Source organism: Lytechinus pictus, chromosome 1 (assembly GCF_037042905.1).
Source record: "Lytechinus pictus isolate F3 Inbred chromosome 1, Lp3.0, whole genome shotgun sequence".
NCBI classification, from domain to species: domain Eukaryota; kingdom Metazoa; phylum Echinodermata; class Echinoidea; order Temnopleuroida; family Toxopneustidae; genus Lytechinus; species Lytechinus pictus.
This window is the reverse complement of record NC_087245.1, coordinates 4,746,094-4,766,446: the sequence shown is the minus strand read 5'-3', so window position 1 is coordinate 4,766,446 and position 20,353 is coordinate 4,746,094. Positions and strand designations below refer to the sequence as shown.

The 20,353-nt window shown below is 37.7% G+C and overlaps 1 protein-coding gene across 2 annotated transcripts; it reads right to left on the bottom strand.

Annotated features, from left to right (window-relative positions):
- Window positions 1–440: 440 nt before the first annotated feature.
- Window positions 441–19,777, bottom strand: LOC129256182 (uncharacterized). Of its 2 annotated transcripts, none has more exons than XM_054894446.2 (5): window positions 19,579–19,777; window positions 8,997–10,433; window positions 8,418–8,516; window positions 5,804–6,391; window positions 441–2,805 (listed from the first exon to the last, which is right to left on the bottom strand). In XM_054894446.2, the coding sequence occupies exons 2-5, from the start codon at window positions 10,386–10,388 to the stop codon at window positions 2,425–2,427; spliced, it is 2,460 nt and encodes an 819-aa protein (XP_054750421.2). In that variant the 5' UTR covers window positions 10,389–10,433; window positions 19,579–19,777; the 3' UTR covers window positions 441–2,424. The 2 variants fall into 2 exon arrangements, with proteins under 2 accessions (XP_054750421.2, XP_063965379.1); XM_064109309.1 differs by lacking the exon at window positions 19,579–19,777 and adding an exon at window positions 12,349–12,439 and having other exon boundaries at window positions 1,331–2,805.
- Window positions 19,778–20,353: the final 576 nt, after the last annotated feature.

The window sequence follows — 20,353 nt, the reverse complement described above, 5'->3', positions numbered from 1 at the left end:
ATCTTAACTGACAGAGGAATACCGTGCAATGGAAAGCGTCGGGCAGAATTAATGACTTAAGCAGAAAAGGCCGTTAAACTGTATCGTGAAAGAGAGGGTTGTGATCACGAACTTTCCGAGCGAAAGCGACGTTGTGTTGTTGTGGATGACGGCACTGTGATCTGAATGGCAAAACAGTGCATTGGACTTCCGAACAGGAAGTTGTAATACCGAAAAGCTATCCCATAATGCAATGCGCGTTACAGGGATTTTTCCCGGATCTCAGCGAAATCGCTATTTGGGGTAGCGAGAATTGAGCTGCACTGTTTCCCCATAGACTTTACACATACATGTAAGCAAATTAAGGGGATCTCAAATCCAATTTTGCAAGAGAAATACGGGCATGATCCCGGCATCTGATCGGAAAATGGAGACCACACTTGCAATAGCTTAGAATCTCAGCTACAACATACTCCAAGCTCAGAGAAAACCGACAAAAGAAAATGGAGATGTGGCTCGCGAAATAGAGGAATGTAAAATCCAGTTTTGAGAAAAAGTCATTTCCCATAGAGATTGCACACAAAATGGTCGAAAAAAAGCCATGCATCTATAACTTGCCATTTTTTAGGATGATCCATTCCTTTAAATGTAAATCTAGCCATTACATTAGAAAGAGTATGTCCTCAGCTACAACATATAAAAAACTGAGCGAAAATTGACCAATGTTTTACGGAGTTAGAGTCTAATTTGCATAACTATGATGACGTCATAAGTAGCAAAGTGGAAATTTTGAGTTCCGACGCAATTTTCATGACGTCATGATGAAATTAAGGGTCAAATAAGGCATGAAATCACATCTCCCATCCATACTCTATTCGAATATGAAAAAAAATTGTTGGTCAACGGACTTCCTGAAGAGCTATATAATGAATTTTGTATAGGCATGTTTTTGCACATATATTGTCTATGCTTAGTGCGCACGCGCACACGTGCTGTAAACTTTGATGGAGGCTTATTCAGTTATTACTTGTCGTAGAAGGTAGATCAAGGTATCAAATTACTCAGAATTATATTATCAATGCATTGATATGAAAAAAAATGGCAATCCCATGTTGTATGGTGCCGTTACGCGTGAGAACGCGCGCGTAACCGTGCGCGCGCGAAATGTTTTGAAATGCTTAAAATGACCTGATTCATACTCTACTTTGGTCAAAGAGTGATTTTGAGCATTTTAAAATTTTGACGCGCGTGTACGTGCACGTCGTGGCCTTTACATGACCTATGATGGCATGGACAGTTGACCCTTGACCTGAAGTTAATGTGATGTAAATATTGTTAATTTTTTATAATTGATAATGAAGATATGATTGATAATGTGAATTTACAAAATGGTGTCTAGATGACGTCATGATGACCTATTGACCTTGAACTGGTTTCATACAGATGACATGATAAGTCCCCATTATTGATGATATTTTGAAGAAAATTGATGATGCAGATTTTGAGATTTTATGGTAACAAGAAAAGGGCCGAAAAATAAAATTAAATAATAAAGAAAGAAAGAAAGAAAGAAAGAAATAAAAAAGAAAATTTGTATGAAATTAAAAGTTGATCTGTTGATTGACAGATCACCTAATTAAGTTATACTAAATATCTTTTCTGCAACCATCAATCATTTTTATTACGTGTGTCATGCAAGACTGATCACCCTTTCTCTATCAATATCTCAACAATCACAATAGTTGAATTGCATTGACATACTTTGTGGCACATTATCAGTGTATTTTGCTGTCATGGAACATATGGAAGTAGTGGGACTCCTCAAAACAGTTTGCAATTCCATATAAAAGAAATTCATAAATCATAGATGGTTTTCGCCTTTTCATCTTTCCAGAAAAATTAAGTAGACATGAATTAATTTCAAAACACCAGGTTGGCTTTTTTGTATTATTAAAACAAAAGTATCATGAGAACTTTAAAATCATTCCTTCTTACATTATGTACAGTCTGAGATATTCAACTACATTTCCTATTGTCTCAATATCTCACTTAGGAAATCTATATTTGGGAGTATATTATGAAGGGATTCGTCATGGAATTTCACTTGTCAAACTGATATATTATACCAAAATCCTTGTATAATTGGCTGAAAGCTGATAAGTCAGTGAACAACACTCACTATATGCTAAAATGAAAGGATGCCCAGGAGGTACAGAATCACTCTGTACACACACTCTAGACAATTTAACAGTCTTGTTAATATTGAACATATTTCATTTTTAAGATAAATTACAAATACCTCCCTCTTCACAATCACATAAAAGCAGTGCTCAGGCACAGACGTCCCAAGTTAAAAACCTATCCAAGGTTTACCGGGTACGAATTTTAGCTGCTCACGAGAAGGGGGGGGGGGGGGTTATTTGTTCTACAAATGGTTAAGAATCATTACCTTCCTCTACACTTGGTAACTTTGATTTCCATATCTACATGTTCAGCAGCATCATGCCTCTCGATCAGTTTCAGAATTCTCGACAGCTCCTCCAGTGCCTTTAATTTCCCCTCCATCCCATTTTTCAAGAAGAAAACCTCCAAAAGAAACCTTGTTTTCCCTCTCTGGTTCTTCTCCAATAAACTCATTTGAGAGGAGTTCACATCCAGGATCTCGGCCAGGAATCTCCAGTCATTTCCCCGGACATCGGTGTCATCCAGGAGCTCACATATCTTACCAAATCGAGTCGATGAGAGCATATGGGTAGCGGCTTGTCCAGGTTTTAACTCCGGGATCAGTGAACGCAATATCTCTTCACCTGTCATGTTGGCATAATCCTACAAAGTTAAGAAGTAAAATGAGTAGAGAACCATCTAAATGACTGGCCTTTGGTAAAGCACAAAATTTTGCTAAACATAATTTTTATAAATTTATTAAGGGTTTGAAAATGACTACGCTCTAAATGCTGAGAGAAGCCGATATAAAAATTGCATGGGTACATTACTCACTCAGCCCACCATATGAAAATGCTCAATTCACTTATTAAGCAATTTATGTTCAAATAACTTGAATCATTACCAAAATAATATTTTTCACTACACAACATAAAACTTTGTTTTTCTTTATAATCATTTAGTAAATATATTTTTGATGCAAATTACTTTGTCAGCTCTCTATGATGATTAAAGGGAAATCAAACTTGGTAATAACATAAGGTAAAAGAGAGGAAAAATAAACAGAATAGTTAGTATTAAAGAAATCAGAAAATGAATAAGTTAAAAATGATATCAGTAAGACCATGTAAATTTCAAATTGGTTATTTGTTATTATCAAGACAAGTGGTAGTTGATGGGGGCCCCTGTTTAAATCCAATACATAACCATCTGATTTAAATAGCATGCACAGGTAGATCATACAAGCTAGGTTTGAAGTAGCCATGTCAAAGGAAAATGAGGAAATATAAATGTGTGCAATTGAACTGTATACATTAATACACTAATGTAAAAGTTACCGTCTACGATCTATTGCTCAATGATATGACTGTTTACAGATCCATATCATTAATGATTAATGGACATCATTGTGAGGATATCTATACCTATCTCGACCTAATCAATTAAAAAAAAGATGTATGACATTGTAAATTAATAATACCTGACTATCTTTGGATTGCATAGAAACATTATTCCTTAAAAGTTGTTTGCAGAATTTGAATTAATACAGGTCTGACTCAATATCACAACAAGTGGAATGCCTCTGGCCGTCTCACCTGCATCACGCGATTCAATATAGCAGCAGTGCTGATTTTGAAAACTACTATAACTCGCACAAGATGTTCAGTGATACTTGGTTACTCTTATTTCCACGTTTTATGAACTAGACCAATACACTTATAGAGATATGATGGCAATTCAACAAATACCCCCAACGTGGCCAAAGTTCTTTGACCTTACATGACCTTTGACCTTAATCATGTGACCTGAAACTCGCACAGGATGTTCAGTGATACTTGATTACTATTATGTCCAAGTTTTATGAACTAGACCAACACACTTTCAAATTTATGGCTGTAATTCAACAAATACCCCAATTTGGCCAAAGTTCATTGACCCTAAATGACCTTTGACCTTGATCATGTGACCTGAAACTTCCACAGGATGTTCAGTAATACTTGATTACTATTATGTCCAAGTTTCATGAATCAGATCCATAAACTTTCAAAGTTATGATGGTAATTCAACAGATACCCCCAATTCGGCCAAAGTTCATTGACCCTAAATGACCTTTGACCTTGGTCATGTGATGTGAAACTCATGCAGGATGTTCAGTGATACTTGATTAACCTTATGTATAAGTTTCATGAACTAGGTCCATATATTTTCTAAGTTATGATGACATTTCAAAAACTTAACCTTAGGTTAAGATTTTGATGTTGATTCCCCCAACATGGTCTAAGTTCATTGACCCTAAATGACCTTTGACCTTGGTCATGTGACATGAAACTCAGGCAGGATGTTCAGTAATACTTGATTAACCTTATGGCCAAGTTTCATGAACTAGGTCCATATACTTTCTAAGCTATGCTGTCATTTCAAAAACTTAACCTCAGGTTAAGATTTGGTGTTGACGCCGCCGCCGCCGTCGCCGTCGCCGCCGCCGTCGGAAAAGCGGCGCCTATAGTCTCACTCTGCTATGCAGGTGAGACAAAAATGAGTCTTTACACAACTGAACATAGTATTTTAATAGCACTAGCATACAGATGGGGAGCTGGGGGCCATGGACCCCCAATAATTTCACGACCAACAAAAGTAGAAAACACAGAAAGAAAAGGAAAATGGGCAAAATATGATTTCATTTTCTCAATATCATGTCAAATTGATCACAAAGTCAGATTTGTGTAAAAAAAGGTAGAAATTTTTGCTCACTTGTTTTGCTCCCTTGCAGTATTTTTTTAGAACTATTGCTTAATACACAATGTCTGGCCCCCTCAATTTTTTTTCCTCATTACATCACTGCATAATAGCAATTTAGAATAAATGTGTCACTAGACTGACATAATGAATTGAAAAAGTGCAAGATCCCATCCATGCTAAATGTACAGTATCATGCCATAGATCAATCCTCAAAGACAAAATTTCGTTTTTAAAAAATGAGCCTGTTGCACACTACACGGTCATAAATTCACATTTTGCATCTTCATGAAAGTTTGAAGTAAACTTATTTTATTTGAACTTTGGCATAATGCTAGAAATACTAAAATCAGATTCCCACTTTGCTTTTCATCTTAGGTCTTGGTAAGAAGAAATCAGTTAACAAATAAATCAGCTTCAACTTGCAGCCAATCATGAGTCGCTACCATTTGAAATTGAATAGTTTGCTTTTCTTCCGACAGGGACGCTTGAAAATTTGTTAAGAATATACCAGTTCATAGTTACCTCAGGGGCAAATTTTGTCAAATGGCCTTTCATTTCTTTCATTATGATAGGCAGATTTCAAAGCAAGATATAGTGTAAGCATGCCTTACATAGCAAGATGCAGAAATTGCATAGACCAGGTGACTACATGTAGAATAGCAAACCAATGAACACTCTATGAAGGTATTTGTTACATTTCTATATTGAATGTATTAGCATGTTGTTATCTGTCCAACTGTGATTTTTTTTCTCCAAATTTGATCACAATAGATCGTTTAGTGTGCCCCACGCTTTACATACTCATTGAGATAGGGCCTTGCACATGACTCTACTTTGATATAGAATGTCATAATATCAATTCTTTATACACTTCATTCAGAATGAATATCGAATGGGAGCTCAGGTATCTGAGTTTAATTACCTGTGAAGGATGGGAGATTGTACGATGCAGTTGAGATTGGACAACTGGAGATGGTGATGTGACTGAATGTGGAGATCCATCTGACTCAGGAAAATGAGGATGTTGAACAGGAACGTGTTGGTGATAGGTTGATTGTGGTTGGTATGCTGCAGGAAGTAGATTGGTAAGTGGTTGATGTGGTGGTTGGGGTTGCAGGATCTGAGAGCTGACTTGTGCCACTGCATCACAACCCCCCTGAGATATACTAGCATCCGGTCCAGGATGCTGTAATGGTTGATACTGCCTTTCTGCTGCATTCACTGGTTGCTGGAATGTTGATTGTGGCTGGCAGGGTATGGTGGTAAGAGATTGATGTTGTGGCATGCTGCTATGATCAAGCCTATGAGTGGAGTATCCAGGACAAGGGATTATAGTGTGCTGGCTGGTATCTGTTGCAGCTAGTTGTGCCTGACCTCCAGTGGCTGCTGCATCTCCTGGCTTCAGTCTCTGCTTGGCAACCACATTGGATGTTGTGTTATCAGGAATGGGTGGTAAGATCGGTGATTCAACATCAGTGGGCATCAAACATGCTTCTTGTTCTTTTACTCTCTGTTTAAATAAACAATCATCTTTTTATATTCAGTACATAAATGATATTAAAGGGGGAATCAAACCTTTAGAACAAGTGGGCTTGTGTGGAAAAAATCAAAGAATAAGATCAAAGAAAGTTTGAGAAAAATGGGACAAATAGTGAGAATATTGTGATCACTAATGCTATGGAGCTCCTCCCATTGGCATTGCAGCAAAGATGTGTGATGTCACATGTGAACAACTTTCCCTTTATGGACTATAAAATACCCCCAAAATGTCTCTTTTTGCTCTTTCCTATGGTGATACAAGCTCTTTATCCATAATGTTTTCTTTGAAAATCTTTATATCATGCCCTCCTATAGAAAGAATACATGATCTACTGATAGATGTGAGAAAAGAGGCAGCTTAAGTGAAATATATACAAAAGTAATGAGAAAGTTGTTCACATGTGACGTCACACATCTTTGTCTCATTGCCAATAGGGGGATCTACATTACAATAATGATCTAAACTTCAAATGCTCATAACTTTCTTATTATTTATTCAAATTTTCTCGCACTTTTGTTGATCTGTTGCTTTGATTTTCCCGTTTTTGCAATACAAAGCTATCTTGTTCCAAAGGTTTAATTTTCCTTTATAATGGCACATGAAAAAGAAGGATAAGAGAGGGAGGTCAGAAAAACAGGCAGAAAAACAGCAGAGCAAATATTAAAGATTAAGAAGTGTCACATGCATATTCTAAATACTTCATACATTCATTGAGTGAGTACATACATGTAGGAAAGTTTGGTTCTAGAAGGTACTGCACCAAACTAATTTTTTGTGAAAACATTTTTTTAATGTTTTTATTTTCTATTAATTCCATAGGCATCTACAGAAAACATTTTTATTAGAACTTAAATTAGCTCTTAAGTTAAAAGTATGATTCAAAGAGTAGAAGCTATGGTTTTATACAAAAAAAACTTTTCATCAGCATTGGAATTAGTATCTTATGAAATTGAAATCTTCATATTATCATTACTATTATAAGCAGACTACATGTAGGTGCATATTCTCTTGTCACATCCACCGTATTTGTGTTATTAGAGGGAACTAAAAGTTTTCAAACTGGGTATTAAGTAGTTATTAATTAGAACTGTGTCAGAACATATTCTAGCATGAATTTGATCAAGAATAGTGAGCTCAATATCTTTTAAATATTGACGGAGATCTAAGTCAAGTTTAAAGAATAGCAATGCTTGAAATTGATGAAATGATACAGTTCCCAGGTAATTATTTTTATTATCATTAATATTTGTTTGGCGTCACCTGTACCAGGGAGGTGAAAAACAAACTGAATCACTATGACCCGCAGGTCTCTCCTCCCGATACAACTGAGTGGGGGAGTGCAGGTGGACCACTAAACCAGTGTTTCCCCCTATTCTTACACAAATAGTGATGTGGGCTCAATAACATGCAAAGGTGGTGACTCTCCTCTACACGGGGCCTCCATTTAACATCATATTCGAGTGTTTTCCACTAACATAGCCTGCATCTATGGACAGGGAGGGACACATTAACACCTTAATTAACACACAACGCAGGCTTCAGTCACCCGCCCAGGGTGGACTTGAATGATAGGGTGTGATGGCTCAAGAGCTAAATATTTGTATTTTGGATACAGTCCAGCATCTTCAAAAATTTGGGAGCAAGCAAAGTCGGGGAGCCAAAGATCAATAAATTCAAAATTAATATAATGGATTTTCTAATAAACTTGACAAGTAAAGAGGTCAGTGGTCAAATGCAAAGGCAGTTTGAAGAAATGGTTATCACCATGACTTCTAAAGCAAACAAATAACCACTACAAAAAATAATTAGCAGGATGAGCAAGAGCCTATAAATGCAGGAATCTCAAGCCTAATGCACGAGGCTTCGCATGTTCATTTTTAACAACAAATTGGAAAGATATCAGATCAAAGAAGTAATACAAGTAGTCCTATCATTTATACTTTCATCATCATAGTACCATAATTGTATAATATCTGAATTATGTAATATATTCTACCTGTTGAGCAGCTGTATTTCCTTGAGGTGACTCAGTCTTATGAACTGGTATTTTTGCTGGAACTGTGTGAAGGGTTGGTGGGGTTGAGGCCATCTGGTACTGTAATACATACATGTACATATTAATTAACTTCTTCAAGATTCAATTGATCAGAGCTACATGTACTTTAGGTCAGATAGGAATTGCAAGGTAGAGTTACTTTAAATCACTTACATTCAACCTATAGATTAGAAACCAATTAACAAATATTTTCACTGTTATTACGATTGTTTTTTTTTACTTTTTACAACATTCCCCCCTTTCTGGTAATCCTTGTCACTTGTAATATTAAGACCTCAAACTTCCTTCACTGCATGTACATCAGTATCTTATCCATACACGTGTATTCCTAAATTTATTTCTATAAGTTGACCTCACTTTCTTCCCCTACAGATAAACAGAAATATCACTGAAAATAAACAATACTTTTTCTCAGTGATGTTTATCCATGAATTTATGACTTTATTGGCCCCCTACCTTCCACATGGCCCATATCATGCATTTCAAAGTTAATACACAATCCTCCATACATACACATACCTGAACGGAACTTGTGGTAGGTAAGCTGGCATCTACTGAGATAGCTCTGCTATGGGTTAATGATGTGCATGTAACTGCTGCAGCTTCCTGTAACTCTCGCTCAAGGCGCTTCTCAACATCGATTGACTTTGTCATGACATTGTCAAAGTAAGGATGATCCCATGTGACATGCTGAATAGCATCTAATTCAGGAGGAAGTTCAGCACTATCAAAGAGGATTGGAAGAACACAATCAGTGAACTCTTGGTGTTTATCTCCATACTGGATGGCAATATTGTAGTGTCGTTCACAGGCCCTGTCCGAGATGAAATGCGAGGATATTAACAGCACAACGTAAGAGCAACACTCCATGGCTTTGCGAAAGTTTTTAAGTGACAGGGGACCGATAGGAAGCTCAGCTGTGGAGGTAACCTTCCAGTCTTTACTGGCAGCATATTCTCTGAAAGGGATTGCACAGGTGCGTTCATCTTCTTTGGTGTAGATCAGCAGTATGTCATAATGGTCGTTTCTGCGGCTGACCTGGAGGGATTGACTACGAGAGTATTTGGAGGAGGATGTCGGAGAAGACTGGGATGTAGTCATGCTGGGTTCGCTATGAGACGAATGCAAGTTGTGGGAACTGTCCAATGATTGTTTGTTAGAATCTTGATAGAATGTTTGTTTACCATTGTCACTTGATCTTATTGGGAACAATGAGGCTTCCAGTTCCTGTTTAGAATGTCCTCCTTGCCTCTTTCCCGCTGCTTCTCCTCCTCCCTTTTCTCCTCTAGCATCTCCTATTCTTGTTTTTTCACCAGGTAGAACTGCTTTATCCAGTTTCTGTCCACTCGTTACAGATAGATTTTGAGTGTCTGTACCTTTAACACTTTCACAATGTCTTTCTTTATTCAGATCATCTTGATTATGATCTTCTTCCCTAGTAACCTTTTCACCAACTATATGTATGTCTTTGAGTTTCTTTTGGACCTCTTCTTCTTTGCATCTTTGCTTGCAAATGGCAGCAGTCCCCACATTTCTACCAGAATTATCAGATCGCAAGCTGCCACTCATGCTGACATCTGCATCACCGTGACATTTAAGTCCAAGGTCACCCCTTAAAGATCCAACATCTCTTTCTTGGCACCATCCATCAGCTCTTACATCTTGAGAGAGCAAAGAACCTCTGGTGCTCATTTCTCCCATGCTCATTTCTCCCTCCTCCGCTTGTTCTTCTGCAACCAACTTTGCTTTTCCCTGATACTGACACTCCATGTTCTTACCCTCATTAGATTGCAAACTCTGAAACTGTTTGTCCTGAGAAACCATCTCTAGTGCTGGTCTCTTTCCTTCAAATCTTGAAATTTTTGAAGCCAAAGTGTTGTGCTGACTAAGGGCAGGGTTATTTTGAGACATCTTCTAACCTCAGGTGAAGCCAGTGCATTGTAGGATCTGGTGTCTCTAAAAGACAATATTGGAAAGAAAATTACACACAATTATAGCAGTGTGATGAATTAGTGATGACTCAATATTTACTACATACCATGTACCAACTAACATCTTTTAACTATCAATTCTACAGCTAGCCTCATACAATGGCCTACATGTAAGGGGAGGATGGTGGGGCACTTGACCTAAAAACTGGAAGGTATGTTATCTTGTGAAGGCAAAATGAAAAAAATATAAGGGGTTTGGAACTATGAATAGTTTGAGAAAACGGGTGAAAATGGTGGTCTCTGTAATGTAACTCTATGGAGTAGGCAAATATATGTACTGCTGCCATTGAGAGCATGCTGTGAGCAGAGAGTTTTACATTCTACATTGTAAGCAAAGATTTTGCAGCTTACTGTAGTATGGGCTTCGGTGTGTGCAACAACCAATTTCAAGAAGCGATGCTCTTTTTAATGACTTTAAGCAGCAAAGGAGACAAACAAATAATTATTTGGAGCTTAGTATAATTTTGGACGGTATTCTTTTTTATTTTGCTCAACAATAATGCTCAAGTCATGAGAAGAAAAGAGAAAAATAATGATAAAATAATATTAGAATTTCTATAGCGCTTTTGTTGGAAAGGTACAAAGTGCATTACATATAAAGAATTTAGATTAAACACAACATAAACGTATAAAATTGTGAATGAAAATTACAGAACATTAAAAGACCAATTGATACACTGCTTTGGAATTGAGATAATATAGGGAAGGGGTTCCTCTTTTTTTTCCTTAAAAATAAACCTATGTAAATATTCTGTTATTCATTTCGTCCAGTGACATCAACATTGACAAACATTTCAATTAAATAATCATAAAATTATAAACTGACAAATAAGTTATATTTATTAGCAAATATGCCCAGCAATCCTCAATTTGGCAAGAATCCTACCACAGATATGAAAAAATATATAGAGATGTTGAGGTAGGTCTATAGAATTTCAATACAGCAGAGGTATAAACTATGAAGCCTTTAGACCAATTGCCTGTAATGGAGCGATTTAAGACGCCAGGACAGAGCTTTTCGCTGTCCCAGTGTTGTATTGGCAAGTTTTGATTCCCACCTTTGATCATTACATGTAGTATCAATATTAAATTTTATGTTTAATAACTTATATCATTTTCAATTAAAGGGGAATCCAACCCAAATAAAAACCTGTTTCAGAGGAAAAAGACAAATCAGACAAGTTGATAGGTGAAAGTTTGAAAAATAGGACAAACAACAAGAGAGTTATGAATTTTCAAAAGTTTGAAATATTGGTAATCACTAAACCCATGGAGACTTCAAATTTGACGCCAATCTGATGATATAGTGATGTAAGGCAAATACTCTTCCATGTATACTCCAATACATAAAATGGCTAAAATGTCATTTTTTCGCAAGTTTTACTTCAAATTATATCTTTCTTTCTTGAGGACAAAACAATATACCAGGTACTGCCTGGGTTATATTTAGATTACTGCCCCAGGGGAATAGGTACCGGTACTTACATGTACAGTAGGAGAAAATCACAAATCCAAGTACATGGCATATGGGAAAGTTGTCCTTGCCCCTTGTCCTAATTTACTGACCCAGTTGCCAATAAGAAATGTACTGTACATAGTCTTAGGGATCTCAATATTAAAGCATCCAGGCATACATTGGTAACTTTCTTACTGCTTGTCCGATTTCTTTCAAACTTTCACCATTCTTTTTAATAAATTATTTTTCTCCTTTCCAACACAACATTTTATGACAAAGGCTGGATTCCCCTTTAAGCATTTATCCTGTTCAAATAAGACCTGACAATAGTGAACAATAAAAATAATAAAAACAATAAAAACAAGAAAATTGATTATTCACAAGGTTTGGCAGCTGGGCACGAACTTTTAATTGCAGCACTTACCAACCACCCCGCACACTATGAGCATCCCACTCCACCTGGCATGGCTGGCTGGGCCGGGGCTACCTCAGGCGATGGTTCACATAGGCTCCACTACACTTCACTACCGCTACACCTACCCGAATCATCGGGCAATAAATACTCGCTCCCAAAAACCAGTGACAAATTGTGCCACTTTTGGGTAAAAAAGGCAACACCTCATGTAAAAAAGACATTAAGCGTACTCTACAGTGACTAAACTTACCATCGGACACAGACTCACTCCTTGCCCGTTCTTGTAAATGTCTCAAAATCAGTGATTTGAAGCCGGTTTGCAATTCTCCACACGTATTAATTCACTGCCGAATCCAAAATGGCGAACGCAAATTGTGTGCGGGTCATGCAAAATTTGTGTCAGCCATTTTGGATTCGGCAGTGAATTAATACGTGTGGGGAACTGCGAACCGGCTTCAAATCACCGTTTTGGGTCTACAAATCAATCATGAGTCTTCAAATAAATTGCAAGTTTGCATTTGATTGCTAATCTGCTTCTTGAAACAATGAGTGTAATCTGATTTGCTACAGCTAAAATCGATCTATCAATTGTAGCCTACAATTCCAACCAAATATTTGCAATTGATTGCAAATATTTTCTTACTTAGGGTATCAAATTAGGGGATTTCCCTGTTCACGCCACTTAGGGTGGCTTTTCTCAGTCATGGGTTACGCCATTTTTAGGGTTGCAAACTTAGTTAAAGGGATGGTCCAATCTGGAGATATTTATATCTCAATAAATAGGGTAAAATTTGAAAAGCAAAATGCTGAAAATTTGATCAAAATCGGATAACAAATAACAAAGTTATTGAATTTTAAAGATTTGCATTATTCCGGTGAAACAGTTCTAGGCATGTCTTTATGAATATTCATTAGGTGGGCTGATGATGTCATATTCCCACTTGTTCTTATGTTTTTTATAATATGAAATTAGGTTTACTCAAACTTTTTCTACCATGAACTAAAAAAATTTGATTGACAACTGATTAAGTGCATTAGTTATTTATTGCCCCAACTTATTTCATCATAATGGAGACACGTCATTTTTGTACACATGTATGAAAAAATGAAACAATTATGATTTCATGTAATAACAACATGCGAAAAAGGAAAGTGGGGATGTGATATCAACATCATCAGCCCACCTAATGAATATTAATGACGATGACGATGTGCATATAACTGGTTTCACAAAATATTGATAAACTTTAAAATTCAATAACTTTGTATTTGTTGTCCGATTTTGATAAAATTTTCAGCATTTTGCTCTGAGAATTTTACTCTATTTGGCCTTATCCTGAAATAAGTCACCTCTCTTTTCGTGTGTGTGCGCTCCTTGTGTACAAAGTCAATGGGAGAGGAAAGAAGTCACCACCGCTGACGAAATAAACGGCAGTGAATGGAGTGGCGACTTAAACCAGGATAATGCCCTCTAATATTTTCTGCCCGGACCATCCTAGCCAGGAGGCTCTTAGAGTAAAAATCATTTTATAATAACATATGCTTACTTTCCACAGAGCCAGGGATTCTATTGCATTCATGTACACGTACTGCCAAAAAACCTCAAACTTTCGCCCCCGAGATTTCTACTTTCCTTCTAAAAGATCTAGCCCTATACATCATGTACATGGGATACAACTTCATTTCCGACATTTCTACGATATTGATTTCATATTTAAACAAGAATTCAATTAAAAAACGAGAAAAATTATATGAAAAGACGGGGAAAACTTGCCACCATGTTTACGTCACCATCTTGATTTCATTGTCTTTCGCTTGGCGACAGCACGCAAACCGTGCGATTTAACAATGAAACTAAGATGGCGACGTAAACACGGTGGCAAGTTTTCCTCGTCTTTTCATAACATTTTTCTCGTTTTTTAATGAATTCTTGTTTAAAAATGAAATAAATATCGTAGAAATGTCGGAAATTAAGCTTTATCCCATGTACATGATTTACGGCTAGATCTTTTAAGGAAAGTAGAAATCTCAGGGGCGAGAGTTTGAGGTTTTTTGGCGGTCCGTGTACTGTAGATGAATGCAATAGAATCCCTGGCTCTGTGGAGAGTAAGCATAAGTTACTACTCTCTAAGAGCCTCCTGGCTAGACCCAGTATACAGTAGTAGACTAGTATACTAGTAGACCTAGTATACTACTAACCTCGCAATACCTGTGAGTGGGCTAGACCCACCCATGGGTTCATATCGTCTCGCGTGCGAAGGAATATCAGTCATATGCACGCGACACACACGACACATCCAAAATATACTGGGCTTTTGTCCACATAAAATATCACACATCATCTGGAATTTCACATTCTGCTATGACACTTACCGAATCATTTAGATCCTTCCGTGACTTCTCCTTGAATTTTCTTTTTAAAAATATGTATATTTTCTTGATGTTTAGTGAAGATTTCACGGAGATAAAAATTGGTCAGCGTGGATATCAATTTTCGCCTAAAGAGGGCGCGCGATTTATATTCATATCAAATACACGACAAGGGAAAGACTAGGCACCTACACTATTTTACACGCAAATCGACGCAAGGCATTACGCGAAGTCCGTGAAGTGTCCAATCTTTTCATTGTATAGACTTTGGTATACCGTATTATTGACGTTCGTTAAAGCTTGTACTGCTGGTTTCGTTCCAGGCATGTGTATTTTTTTCAATTTTGTTATTAGTCATCGTTTTAAATTAATTGCTATCATCGCCAATAGTAATCTTGAATTATGTTTTTGAAGGTATTTCATTTATTGGTGCCCATAATTAGTAAATTAATCATAAGAATTGCGCATTCAAAGAATTTAGACACAGTTATAAAATTACCGAGGAGCTGAATCAAGGTTGTGAAATTTATTAGCACCACCAACAGGCTTCCTTGTGTTTCCGTAGAAAAGACAAACGAAGTCACTTGCTAGGCCAAGGTAAGCGAAATTTGCTCTTTTTGTAATGAAATTATTTCCAAATCATATGTATAATTTTCTTATGTATTGCTACTTACCAGAAAGAGCCCCGGTGCGTAGCGAGAAGGAGTTTCGGCAAATATTATTTCAGCAATGAAGCGATGTTTGCCGACTACTTCGAAATCCAGGTTCAAACACGGTCCCTTGTACCACTCATTCAATGAACAAGGTTATGATATGGTTCCATGACAATTGCTCCGCCGACATTTGCTCCGTCGACACTTGCTCCGCCGATATGTGCTCCGTCGACACTTGCTCCGCCGATATTTGCTCCGCCGATATTTGCTCCGCCGACATCTGCTCCGCCGACATCTGCTCCGCCGAAAATTGCTCCGCCGACAATTGCTCCGCCGATAATTGCTCCGCCGACATCTGCTCCGATTATACGACAATTGCTCCGCCGATATTTGCTCCACCGACATCTGCTCCGCCGATAATTGCTTCGCCGACATCTGCTCCGCCGAAAATTGCATCGCGACAATTGCTCCGCCGATATCTGCTCCGTCAATGCTTGCTCCGCCGACATCTGCTCCGCCGTAAATTGCTCCGATATTGCGACATTTAAATTAATTAGTACTTTCATGCGCATAACAATTGTAGCACAGGATGAAGACGTCAATTTACAAATGTGTATATTATAATATATATATTGCAAAGTAAATTTGATATATTACATGACATACACAGGGGCCGCGGAACTGTTTTCAAAGTGGGGGCTGGCCATGCTAAAAATCACAATCATATGGTCATTTTTACGTTTTTGTACACGGTTTTGGAAAAAAAGGGGGGAGGGGGGGGGCTGAAGCCCCCAGCCCCCGGTTCCGCGGCCCCTGATACATAACATAGAAAGAAATAGAAAAAAGGGATAAGCACAAAGGAGGGATAGATATTCTTAATTCTTATTCCTTGGGGGGCATTTGTTTAAGTTTTATTTCGCGCCTGGTGATTAAAATGAAAAAAAAAAATACGCGTGTTCATGTAATTATTATGACGGGACAAAAAAAAATTCTTAGCGTCAAAATCGCTCTGGCGAAATATGCTCCGAAGTGGAGTTATTTGCTCCAGGTGAAATTCAATATGTATGCTTTATGTTTACAATAAAAAAAATGCGTATAAATGTCCCCTTTCCAGGTTAATAACATTTCGTGCTCGCATTACAAATTCAGTGCGATGCGTTATTGGGTTTCGTGAATATGTAACTATATTATTACTGGTATATATATATATGTATTATTGTCTTTTAGAAACAACATTATTTGTTTATACGTTATGAGAGAGATACATACATATATTTATTTATTAAAATATATTTATATTGTTGCTATTGCACAGAATAGAAAAAAATACAACCGAAGCCTCGTCTTATAGCAACTCACCAGTAGCGTAATGAGCCAACAAAAAAAAATGGAGGGGGCCAGACAAGGATGACATTTAGTTTCCTTTCCTTTATTCTTTTTTTTTCATTGGTAGGGAGAATGGGGGGGGGATCTGTGACCCCTAGCACGCCCCTCCCCTATCTGTACGCCAGTGATGATCATACTTTCGTTTGAAACAAATTGAAGGGAAAAAAGTGCAAGGGTAGATAAGGCCGAAGACGTAAATAAAAATTATTGATACAAATATTAATAATTATAATACTGATAAATATACAATAAATCAAGCGGTCACCAATAAAAATAAACAACGTGAAAGAACAAAACGAGAGAGAGAGAGAGCCCGCGCGAATGTATGGAGTATAAGTTGCTGGAAAGCAGAAGAGATATTGTGTCCAGCACCCCCCCCCCAAAAAAAAAATTCTCTCCCCGCTCAAGACCGGAGTGAAACCAATGATAATAATATATGAACAAAAATCCAGATTCACAATTTCAATGGGGAGTGTGTCATTCCCCTTCTCCGTTACAATTTGTCAAGTGGCAGCGGCAGGGAGAACAATTTGTTTTGTTTTTTAAGCAGAAAGCTGTGATGATAGGGGGAGAATAAAATAAATAAAACATTAACGAATAACAAGAACAAAACAACGACAAAACAATTTGTATCAGGATGAATTTCTTATCATTTAACATAGACCAACTTGGAGAAATAAGATGTTCATGTAATTGTCGTATAATCGGAGTAGATGTCGGCGGAGCAAATATCGGTGGAGCAATTGTCGCGAAGCAATTGTCGTATAATCGGAGCAATTTTCGGCGGAGCAAATATCGGCGGAGCAATTGTCGTATAATTGGAGCAGATGTCGGCGGAGCAATTTTCGGCGGAGCAGATGTCGGCGGAGCACATGTCGGCGGAGCAAATATCGGCGGAGCAAATATCGGCGGAGCAAGTGTCGACGGAGCACATATCGGCGGAGCAAGTGTCGACGGAGCAACTGTCGGCGGAGCAATTGTCCGGAGCAATTGTCGGCGGAGCAACTGTCTTATTTTGCGTAGCAATTGTCGGCGGAGCAGATGTCGGCGTAGCAATTGTCGGGTCACCTATGATATAACCTTGTTCTCAGTTATATCTCCATGTGTGGCAAAATAAGGATGGCAATGTTTGGCTAATTTTCTCTTTTTCTTTGGGACAAATGCTTGATTTTTTTACGCTGACAGTTTCCATTAGACCTATATGTCATACAACTTGGCCCTTAAGTAAATTTGATTCTTTAAATTATTTTTTTCTTAATTAAAAATAGGGATAAAAAAATGAAAATTTTCTTGCCATATTATTTTCCACCAATAGAGGGCGTACACAAAAATATGCCCAAAAAGTTTTTGAGCGCTCTAATGAATACAAAAATTATTCCCAAGTTACTAAAGAAAATAAATTGCAACGGTACGGAAATTAGTAATTTTGGTCATTAAAGTGATATTTTATTTTTAATCATTTTTTAAAGTGTGTGCTTTGTACAGCATTGGCATGCCATAGTCCAACCTGTAGATTCCCCACAGGCCACAGGCAGGGTGGTTGCAGTGAACAAGTGGGTGGTTGCAGTGAACAAGTGCCTTGTACGACTCACGAGGTTAGTAATAGTATATAATTAATTAGACCAAGAGCTTCAGTCTCTGTATTTTGGTTGTTCCGCTGAACTGCGTTGGCTCACTGACCAATACATAGACTGAAGAGGATGGGGGCCCGTACCTACAGCCAACGTATAGTGAAGTAGCGTTTTATAGATCGCGATTTAAAACTGTTTTTTAAGCAAATTAAAAAATTTCATGGTTTCTATTATCAGGGAAATATAAATAACTTAAGTAATTGCATACCTTGGGCCGGAGTTATTGAAAAAAATCCTCTGGATGATTGAGAAATCTGTCATCTAAGACATTTTCACCTGACCTGACGGTTTTTCTTGCAAGTTGCCATCTTGAATGACGTCATTATCGTTATTAAGTTTTTAATGTCTCGATATATCGCGATTATAACTAGTATCGTTTATCTTCGTGTAGTGTATCGTATCGTATAAGGAGCAGATCGTATAATATCGAAAGCAATATCGATATCACATTCGTGATTGTTGACGCCCTCTCAGTTCGTTTGTAAATATTTCATAGTTTGGCTGCCATTTTGACCATTTTTATCGTGTTCAACCCAATTAAACATCGGTAAAGTATAATTTTCATGCCTTTTCATCTATATCGTTTAAAGTATTTTGATAATGGAATATCAAGTTTTAAAAGTTTGTTGGTTATACATCCTTAGATTGTAAATTCGATGTGTAAAATTACATCAAACTTTGGACTGTGAATTGACAAAAGGGAGGGAATGAGAACACATGCGAGCCCACACATACACCCTACCGTCGGTAAATGGGGATTACAGTAAAATGTCAGAAATTGTTGAATAAATCCCCAGAAACGACGGTTATTCCTGTCTAATAATTAATATACTATTACTAACCTCGTATTAGTGTGAGTGGGCTAGACCATCCCTTTAATACTAGTTACACCATTTAGGGTGCATTTCTGTCGGACACCGGTGGGTAGCAGTATATGTGGAGAGTGACCCCACCCCCCCCCCCCCCCGGGATATCACCAAGGCAAGCAATACATTAATACACATTAATGGTAGACAGGACGTGTCGTCACTCGTCAGCTAGCCTTGGACTCCAAAGTGTGTTGAAGTGGAACTCTCATGCCCATGCACTCACAAACATCACTGTCTTACATCACACTCAGACACTGCACTGCCTTGATGATGGAATACGGTACGCTAGGTTATAAATCCCATTAATTAATGGTTGACTCTTATACTCACAGCAAATGCGACCTTGAAAAGATTGTGCAGCTTCTTATGGCAAAGTCACTCACGATTTCCACGAAAAAGGAGTAAATATCAGCGGTCAAAACCACACAAAATATCATTGATCGGGTCATCCAGACATCTTATGATCTTGTACACGCACACGAACGTACGGTACGTAAGGTACTGGTCGGTACTGGTCCTGCATACGTATACGATACACCGGCCGTGCACTCAGCAAGATTCCAAACAAGAGTGAAAGGGGGAAATCCGGGATGACGCAATAAGTCTATTTTTAGAACAAATGCCCCCTATAAGAAATGCAAATACTCGTCTAGAGGGAAGTCCCGATTGCAAGGTCATAATACTCTGTCCGCGTTTGCCCAACCTGTAACATGCTGTTGATAATTGCACATCCATGCATGATTCAACTCCCAAGGCGTTTAACCATAGAGCTATTAATTTATCGAATAGAATAGGCAAAGCATTCATTCAACTCTATATATACGCCTATGAGTTTCGGGGGGGGGGGCAGAAATTAACTGGCTTTTATAACCATTTTATGAGCAAACATGTATTTAATCGTCAAGAAGGTACACTGCAAAAAAACTCTGGTTTTGATTTAACACCAGCCCGGAATCTATATATGTCCACAGTTTCGCTTTGGTCTTACACCAGATAAGTGTTTATACAACACCAGTTAGTATTAACACAGCATCGGTTTGATTCCAAACTGGTGTTGTTTCAATACTTCTCTGGTGTGGACATATAATAGATTCCGGGCTGGTGT

Excerpts from the sequence above, each read along its gene's own strand:
- LOC129256182 (XM_054894446.2), bottom strand. The coding sequence starts at position 10,388 with ATGTCTCAAAATAACCCTGCCCTTAGTCAGCACAACACTTTGGCTTCA. Across the intron at positions 8,517-8,996 it reads CTACCACAAGTTCCGTTCAG|TACCAGATGGCCTCAACCCC; the intron begins GTATGTGTATGT and ends TATGTATTACAG. Across the intron at positions 2,806-5,803 it reads CAATCTCCCATCCTTCACAG|GATTATGCCAACATGACAGG; the intron begins GTAATTAAACTC and ends TTAACTTTGTAG.